This window comes from Henckelia pumila, chromosome 4 (genome assembly GCF_033568475.1).
Source record: "Henckelia pumila isolate YLH828 chromosome 4, ASM3356847v2, whole genome shotgun sequence".
NCBI classification, from domain to species: Eukaryota; Viridiplantae; Streptophyta; class Magnoliopsida; order Lamiales; family Gesneriaceae; genus Henckelia; species Henckelia pumila.
In genome coordinates, this window is record NC_133123.1 from 139,059,590 (window position 1) to 139,069,546 (window position 9,957).

The window sequence follows — 9,957 nt, forward strand, 5'->3', positions numbered from 1 at the left end:
TTGAAAAGTGCATTTGAAGTAAATAAGATACAATGAATTTCAGAAATGTATCTGAAATCTAATACACTCAAATCATTATACAAGCATAAAATTTTAGTTTCGAATATAGCACACTAACTTTTTTATTATTATTTAATATAGCACACTAACTAGGTGAGAAGTTTTATTTAAATATATATGTATATATATATATATATATATATATATATATAAGTAAAATCTCAAAAAAAATTAGTTACACATTAATTTAGGAAGAGGAGTGATGCAATATCACCGCTAGTGCCTCCTACTGAATCAAGAAAACAGTGGATTGAAATATGGACAAAATTTGTCAAAATACAATTTAATGAAAAGTGGTTTGAACATGCATGCTTTTCTTGTCGTGCTTGACCTAATGAACCCTTTTTAAATAGTTAAAAACCAATAAAAACAAATTCGAGTTACCAAACATTGTTATGGAAAAATAATTGGAGCCATTCCATTTATTTGACAGCTAAATCTTCTACCAAATTCATTTGGACCATGTCTAGTTTAAGCTAGAAGCTACATTTATGTTATTTTATTTTTGTGGATTTAGAGAGTTGGACGATATAATTATAGTTTTAGAGCATGTTCATTTAACAAATGTGTCGAGATACATAGATCAATGAAGTATTCAAATACAAATAACACTCTCCATATACATATATAATATAATGCACACGTAGGAATGCAGGATACAAAAATTTTGCGTAAAGAAGTACTGAAGAATGGTCCACTTAGTTTTTTTTTACTATGAAAATTCAATGCAGGGCATGTGGATTCATTCCTGTACACATGCTTCATGTTCAAATATTTCTATTTATGTGCAAACCATAGTATTTCTTTAATTAATATTACCTAATGTTTTTTTAATGTATAAATATTACCTAAGCTTAGTTTACCCCTTTTGGGTATAACATTTAATTGACATCATTGTATAATTTGAAGTTGTCACCGTCTCCTAGACGACGTATCTAGCACATGAGATCAATCATTTACCTTTTACTCAAAATTCACAAGCATTTTTTTTAAAAAAAAATCACAAGTATTACTATTAAAAACGTTTATGAGCAGTTGCAAAAATTAAGACCAATAATCTGAGATGGTGTTCGAGATTGCTACTAAAATTCTGAAAATTTTGATTATTTAACTTGATGTCATGATTAATTTTCAACATTTTTGTATTATCTCGTACTGTTTGAATCGAAATTTTCGGTAACTATAGTTATAAAATAACTATATTTTATATCCTCTTCCTATAATTTATCATTTAACATCTTTACACACATCCTATAATTTATCATTTAACATCTTTACACACAATTAATTAGTAGGTCGTGGCCGAAATTTGAATTTTCAGAAAAATAATTATAGATAAAATTTTGGTGATGAAGCCTTGTGAAGAAGGAAAAAAAAAGTCCTAAATCATTTCAAAGGAAAGTACTGTGATTTGGCATATGGTGGGGACTCACCGCTTACCACATGACTGAGATTTAAAGCAATTTACTGAGCCAAGTTTACTTCTCTGTCGCTTCCAACATGGTGGGCCAAAGCTTTTTGCTTGTAATTTTCTAAATTTAAGCACCACTACAACAAAAAACCATGACCCAACAAATCATCGGAAAAAATGAGCAATTTCAATTTTATACAAGATCATTTTAAAAAAAGTGAAAATAAATAGATATACATTTGTCGCCGTACCAAAAGTTATAGCCAATTTGATAATACAACTTAAATTTTTTTAAATAAATCAATATCTCAGACATCACAAAACTCATTTGAGACGAATCTTTTATTTTGGATCACTCGTGAAATTGTTTCGTGGACGGTGTTATAGGAGTTTCTATGTTTTATTTTTGTACACAATCATTTTTAATGTGATTTGCATTTACATATATTATCAAAATTTATCGGATATACTTGGAATTTCTTACAATTCAATGCCACTCTTCAAGAAAAGAGAGAAACCAATTCGGGACAAAACATGTTACTCTATTATTTCAAAATAATAGCAAATATATTTCATTGCCAGCTCAAATCAATGTCAAGAAAATAATTTATTAAAATAAATTGCAGGTCAAAAGTCAAAATGGGCGATCGGAGGGAAAATGGCATTTGTATGTTTAGTTTAGTACCGTTTCTTTTGTATATTTGAGTTGACAATTGCAGTGAGTGAATCCATTCCATTCCATCCACACCAAAACCGTGAAACACAATCCCACAAGGAAAGTAGAAGCAAACAAACATCCCATCCCATCTCATCTCTTTTGGACTTTTTTTATTTTTTTATTTTTTGAAAGACTTTTGGACTATTATTATTATTAAATTATTATATGAGAATATTTACCAAAATTTGTCAAAATTATATAACTTGTTTTTTATTTTATTTCAAAGGTAACATATTTATTGGATGACGTAGAATTATTTTTCACAAAATTCATACGAGAGCGATAGTTTCACGGATAAATTTTTGAGATGATTTTTCAATCCAAATTGACTCATGAAACAATATTATTTTTTATTATATATATGGATCGTGTCAATCATCGTTTCGAAAAAAAATCTATCAATTTATTATTATTATTATTATCATTATTATTATATTACCTAGTATATGGGTAATCTCAATCTATTAAATATTGAATTTTCAGGATCCAACTGTAAACATTTTTTCATCCATAAGTAATAAAGGTATAGATCTACATTATATAGAGTGTATTTTACTTTGATTAGAACAATTATTAAGTCATCTATTATACATAAAATAAATATAGCATAAACTTAATGGAAGATCCTTGAAAATATTCAATAACAATTGATATAATAATTTAAGGATAAATCTAATAAATCATAATCACAGTCCGCGTTCAAACTTCGAGTTTCACTTCTCTCTCCCTCTCTGTCTATTTTATGACCAAATTCCTTCGACTCTTCTTACATCCATATTTCCTTTTTTCACTCTACTTTTTTTTTTTCCCTCAAATTCAATTTTTTTTTTCTAGTCTAGTGTAAAAGAAAGGAAAACAATAGATCTTACACGGTATTTTATTTGTTTTCTTTTGTCGATTTCTTCCCTTCTTCCACCGGGGGTGGTGTCATTTAGTATTTTGATCCACACAGTACAGCCCCTTCACAGCTCATACATCACAAAAGATTGAGAAATAAAAGAGGAGAGAGAGGAGAGAAACCCTTTTTTTTATTTATTTATCAAATACTGGGGGTTTCTCTCAAGGAAAGAACCGGAAGAAATCCACCGAAATCCCTCTTTAATTGAATCCCACATTTCCATTCACCAAATGTGATTACGTTTTTTGTTTTCTTGTGTTGTCCGTTCATGCATCACCGTTAGTTGATTGTTTAATGCGAAGGTTTGCGGTCAGTGGGAGAGGAGAAATAAATCAGAGGACTGAGGACCTGGGTTTTCGGCATTTCTCTTGTGTGTGCAGATGGGTCTTGAGTGAAGGATAAAAAATCGTTTTTTTTTTTAAATTTTACTCCCTTTCTGTGAAGATTGCGAAGGCGTGTGACTGGAATAGGAAGAGTTTTTTAAGGTTTGTTTTTCTGGAATGGATACGAAAGGAAGACTTGTGGCGGGTTCACACAACAGGAATGAGTTTGTACTCATCAATGCCGATGAGATTGGAAGGGTCAGCGCCTCACAGAATTCGTGTTCTTGTTTTTATTAATTTTTTTCCCCTCAATTTGGTTGCATTATCGAAAGGTTTTTTGTGTGACTCTGTTCACACTGTTCAGTCACACAGCGTTGGTTAATTTTCGGTTTTAAGGTTGCGTGCCGTTTTGGTATGAGATTTTTGGTTTAGATTCTCAAATTTACTGTTTTTTTTCTAAGGAAATTTTGTTTTAATTTTCTGTATGTTATTTTGATTTTTTGCAGTTTGATAAAGCAAAGCAATTTCAACATTTTCCCTGATCATTTATGTTTCTGTGTAATTTGGGACGCAGTGTCTGTGATAAGCAATTGACTTTCTTTCTTTGTTCTTGTTATCTTTTCCAGATTTCACGCCCAGTCCAAATTGTTCTCTCTTGCTTTATTGCAGTTTATCTTGAATTTACGTTTTGAATCTGTTAGGGTCTTGGTGGAGTCGCATTGTCTTGCGTCGATCTTTATTTCGCAGCACAGAAATCTCGATCTGGTGCCAATTCTTACATTAATGTTTGAAATGTCAGGTGACTTCCGTGAAAGAGCTGACTGGACAGATTTGTCAGATTTGTGGAGATGAGATTGAGTTTGGTGTAGATGGGGAGCCATTTGTAGCCTGTAACGAATGCGCATTCCCTGTTTGCAGACATTGTTATGAATATGAAAGACGAGAGGGTAATCAAGCTTGTCCTCAGTGCAAAACCAGATACAAGCGAATAAAAGGTAGTTTTTCATCTTGTCATTATCTCGGATGTTACTGCTTCAACTTTTCTTGTTTTAGTAATTAGTAATGGTGTCATTAAAGAAAAAATTGATCTTTAGGGAGTCCTAGAGTTGATGGAGATGAAGAAGAAGAAGAATGTGATGATTTGGAAAATGAATTTGATTATAACATCAATGAAAGAAGAGATCCCCATCAGGTAGCTGATTCAGCACTCGCCGCGCGACTTAATGTTGGTCGTGGTGGTGCTTCTGGTATCTACACTAGTTCATCAGAATTGGATCCCTCAGCCGTTAACTCAGACATCCCTCTTCTTACTTATGGTCAAGAGGTGAGTTTCTTGTTTAACTGATGCAGTTCCTCGATTGTGCATTTGAACAAAAAATTGAGTCTTGATAATGTAAATGCTATTATTTTTTAAATTTTACTGTTGTTTTGATAAGAATGTTTCATGAATGGTTCTTAATGAAGGATGATACAATTTCTGCGGACAAGCATGCTCTCATTATCCCTCCGTTCATGGGTGGTGGAAAGCGAGTCCATCCCATGCCATTTTCCGATTCCTCCATGAACGGTAATTTTATCCGTCGGTCCTAGATGTTCAACTAGTTTCCTAGCTGTCGAAAGTAATTTCAACAATATTTCAGTGCCACCTCGTCCAATGGATCCGAAGAAAGACTTGGCTGTATATGGATATGGTACTGTTGCTTGGAAGGAAAGAATGGATGAATGGAAGAAAAAACAGAATGATAGGCTTCAGGTTGTTAAACATCAAGGAGATAAAGGCGGTGATGACCTGGATGATCCTGATTTGCCTAAGTAGGTTTATTCTTTCTGTTTGCTTTTATATGTAGTAGTTCTAATTATTATTCAGTTCCTTCTTAGATTTCACATTATCCGTCTGTGATCCGAGCCTTGCTTTTGCAATTGCAACTTTGCACTCGTTGGTACTTGGTAGTGTAATCAATCTTATCTTGACCTGCATGTGCCAACTCCCTTAGAAAGCTATATTGATGTATCGAATGTACTATTGACCAGCATTTGCAGATAGCATAAGGTTGAAAGAGAATATTTTGTCTTTGTTAAGTCGAACTTAGGCACCTAATGGAATGTGAGAAAAAACGTTTACATATTGAGCTTCCTAGGGTATAAATCTTTGATGTATTTTATCTCCATTCTAATTTACTTTCATAAAAGGACTTGCACGTTCTTCTTTGTGCTCAACCTTTGGTCTTTATTTTTATATCAATTATGTTTGAGGCATGCAAATGTAGTAGTTTGCTTATTGTCATGATTTCTGCTACTCTTAAGGTGTAGGGAGTAATTGTTGGAGCTGCACGGTTGTGTTACAGTTCATCGAAGTTCGACAGCCGTTGATTCATAACAAAATTTATAGATAGTGTTAATCTATATATGACCCAGTAACTGAATCGTATGCCAGCATTAAAATGTTCGAACAATAAAATTAATTTGATTTCTTTCACTCATACTTCTTTCACTTCCAGATTATTCACCTTATATCTTGATGTTTTATATTGTAATTTACAGGATGGATGAAGGCAGGCAGCCTCTTTCGAGGAAGCTACCCATACCTTCAAGCAAGATAAACCCTTACAGAATGATCATTTTACTTCGAATGGCAATTCTTGGGTTGTTTTTTCACTATAGAATTCTTCATCCTGTCAATGACGCATATGGCTTGTGGTTAACGTCAATTATATGTGAGATATGGTTTGCTGTCTCGTGGTTGTTTGATCAGTTTCCAAAGTGGTCTCCAATTTTGCGAGAAACGTACCTTGATAGACTTTCACTGAGGTGAATTTTTCCTCTTTTTTTAATCTTTAATTTAATTAATTTCTCTGCACGTTGTTATTTATTTGTCTTGTTTAAAACATCTGACTCCACTCTTCCAGGTATGAGAAAGAAGGAAAGCCCTCTGAGCTAATGCCTGTGGACATATTTGTGAGTACAGTGGACCCTATGAAAGAACCACCACTCATTACGGCAAACACAGTTCTTTCTATTCTTGCCGTTGATTATCCCATAGACAAGGTTGCTTGCTATGTCTCAGATGATGGTGCTGCCATGCTTACTTTTGAAGCTCTATCTGAGACATGCGAGTTTGCCAGGAAATGGGTCCCATTCTGCAAAAGGTTTAGCATAGAACCTCGGGCTCCTGAATGGTATTTTTCTCAAAAGGTCGACTATTTGAAAGACAAGGTAGAACCAATATTTGTGAGGGAACGCCGGGCAATGAAGGTGTTATACCTTTTCCCTTATTATCTGTTTCAGAAATAATTTCTTGTCATTGACTTAATATGTATTTCTTCTATTTGCTAGAATAGAAGTTTACACTTTGCTCAACCTTTATGTTTATGCAAAAGAAAAATAGGTCGAGAACTTGTGTTTTCATTTAAGATGACCACGCTCTGCTTATAAAGTACTTCCCTAAGATATTTTTCATTTTGGGTTTGAAGTTTGATGACTGAAACTTTCTTTCTGTAATTGTCATCATTCAGAGAGAGTACGAAGAGTTCAAAGTTCGAATAAATGGATTGGTGTCCACTGCACAGAAGGTTCCTGAGGATGGTTGGACCATGCAGGATGGAACACCGTGGCCTGGAAATAATGTCAGGGACCACCCTGGAATGATCCAGGTATAACGAGCTTACTCTGATTTTATGCTTCCTAAGTTCCTATTGACGGAATGGTACTGACAAGAAGAATTTGTCAATTGTATTTTGATTTTTCTCAACAGGTGTTCTTGGGTCAAAATGGTGTTCAGGATATTGAAGGGAATGAATTGCCTCGTCTCATATATGTTTCTCGTGAGAAGAGGCCGGGTTTTGAGCATCACAAAAAAGCCGGTGCTATGAATGCTTTGGTGACTATCATCCTTCCATTTTTGTTATATTTACGTTATCCAGAGGAATTTGTTCCATCTTCAGCTATCTTATGTATAATTTATGTTTTTTTAATTCCAGATACGGGTGTCGGCTGTCATCTCAAATGCTCCGTACCTACTGAATGTTGATTGTGACCATTACATAAATAACAGCAAAGCTCTAAGGGAAGCGATGTGTTTCATGATGGATCCTCAGGCTGGAAAGAAGATATGTTATGTGCAATTTCCTCAAAGATTTGATGGAATTGATCGGCATGACAGATATTCAAACCGCAATGTTGTCTTTTTTGATGTATGTATGACTTTTAAGGGTGTTCTATTACAAATTATTAGTGTTATGCATTTGTGGTTCTATGACATCTTTTGTAAAAGGCTAATTGTTATCTTAACTACTAACAGATAAATATGAAAGGACTTGATGGGATCCAAGGTCCAATTTACGTCGGAACTGGATGTGTCTTCAGGAGGCAAGCCCTTTATGGATATGATGCTCCCAAGAAGGCAAAACCACCAGGGAAAACTTGCAATTGTTGGCCCAAATGGTGTTGCTGCTGTTGTGGATCTAGAAAGAAGAGCAAGAAAGGGAAATCAAAGAATAATAAGAAAAGGACCAAGAGCAGGGAAGCTTCAACACAAGTTCATGCTCTTGAAAATATCGAGGAAGGAATAGAAGGTAAGAGTAAATTTCAAATTGGCATTAGCTATAAATTTTATACATATTTTAAGAGGATTTGAACACTATTGATGATGTTACATTTAGAAACGAATTTCCGTGGTTTTTATGTATCGAGCTCTTGGTATTAATAGTGTACCTTTTTTCTCACGTGTGGCAGGAATTGACAGTGAAAAATCAACCCTCATGCCCCAGATTAAACTTGAGAAAAAATTTGGACAATCACCGGTTTTTATTGCTTCATCACTTCTAGAAGAAGGTGGTGTTCCGCCTGGAGCATCATCAGCTTCCCTCTTGAAAGAAGCTATTCATGTCATTAGTTGTGGCTACGAGGATAAAACAGACTGGGGGAAAGAGGTATGCTGTTTCCATGTAGATTTTTTTTCCAAACGATCTTATATTGATTTTTTTCATTTCTAACTCATGTTCTTCACCATCAGGTTGGATGGATTTATGGTTCGGTTACTGAGGACATCTTGACTGGTTTTAAGATGCATTGCCATGGCTGGAGATCTGTGTACTGCATACCACGTCAACCTGCTTTCAAAGGGTCGGCCCCTATCAATCTATCGGATCGTTTACACCAGGTTCTTCGGTGGGCACTGGGATCTGTTGAAATTTTCTTTAGCAGGCATTGCCCTCTTTGGTATGGGTATGGATGCGGTCTGAAACCATTGGAAAGATTTTCTTACATAAACTCGGTGGTATATCCATTGACATCACTTCCCTTGATCGTCTATTGCACCCTGCCAGCTGTTTGCCTTCTTACCGGAAAATTCATTGTCCCAGAGGTGAATATCTGCTAGAAGATATATACTTTTATTTAGTTTGATCATCGTTTTGCTGACTCTTTTTCTTTTGTGTTATGCTACACAGATCAGTAACTATGCGAGTATAATTTTCATGGGCCTTTTTATATCAATTGCTGCAACGAGTATCTTAGAGATGCAGTGGGGTGGTGTTGGAATCGACGACTGGTGGAGAAACGAGCAGTTTTGGGTGATTGGTGGTGTTTCGTCTCATTTTTTCGCTCTAATACAAGGTCTGCTCAAGGTCTTGGCTGGTGTAAGCACGAACTTCACTGTTACATCCAAAGCAGCCGATGATGGAGAATTTTCAGAGCTTTACCTCTTCAAGTGGACATCTTTGCTGATTCCTCCAATGACACTGATGATCATAAACATTATCGGGGTAATAGTTGGGATCTCAGACGCCATTAACAATGGCTACGAATCGTGGGGGCCTCTATTTGGCAGACTTTTCTTTGCATTGTGGGTGATCGTCCATCTATACCCCTTCCTCAAAGGATTCATGGGGAAGCAAGATAGAGTCCCCACTATAGTCGTGGTTTGGTCGATCCTTCTTGCTTCTATTTTGACGTTGTTGTGGGTTCGTATCAACCCATTTTTGTCTAGAGATGGAATCATCTTAGAGGTATGTGGGTTGAATTGTGATTAGATAGAGAGAAGGAATTTTATTAGTTGGATTCAAGTTTATATGTAGAAAGAAAAGGAGGTTTACAGAAGGGAGTTTGAAGAATTTCCCCCTGTTGTAGATAAAAAAAGAAGGAAGCTACGGACCACTCTGTTTTTCTCTGTTTTTGTTTAATTCTTTGGATAGGTTGTGTTCTGTAGCCCCAAATTCACATAAAGTTTGGTTAATAAGCTATATTCTATATTATATTATATTATATTATATTATATTATATTATTCTTTTGTTGTTTTGTTCTTGTCTTTGTAGTGCTTAGTTCTTCTGGGTATCCATTTATCAAAGATTTGAACTCCATGATTTTGTTAGTTTTTATTTTATGGAACTTTGATTTTGGCGTAAGACATTTCATACCTCTTTGAATTCAATCGATAGTAGTTTGGTCAATTTCAATAATGTGAACATTTCTTTTTGTTTTGGTCTTTGGGTGAAAAATTGAATTGGGAAAGAAAGGTTTGTTTAAAATAAAAATGGAAAGGAGCGAGGA

The 9,957-nt window shown here is 34.8% G+C and overlaps 1 protein-coding gene across 1 annotated transcript; it reads left to right on the plus strand.

Moving 5' to 3' along the window:
• The first annotated feature begins 2,970 nt into the window (after window positions 1–2,970).
• Window positions 2,971–9,661, plus strand: LOC140894649 (cellulose synthase A catalytic subunit 2 [UDP-forming]-like). Its single transcript, XM_073303216.1, has 14 exons — window positions 2,971–3,668; window positions 4,210–4,405; window positions 4,505–4,734; window positions 4,875–4,977; window positions 5,051–5,222; window positions 5,952–6,218; window positions 6,317–6,662; window positions 6,923–7,060; window positions 7,162–7,287; window positions 7,388–7,600; window positions 7,708–7,981; window positions 8,142–8,338; window positions 8,422–8,772; window positions 8,858–9,661. Exons 1-14 carry the CDS (start codon window positions 3,588–3,590, stop codon window positions 9,437–9,439), a joined length of 3,276 nt encoding a protein of 1,091 aa, XP_073159317.1. The 5' UTR covers window positions 2,971–3,587; the 3' UTR covers window positions 9,440–9,661.
• Window positions 9,662–9,957: the final 296 nt, after the last annotated feature.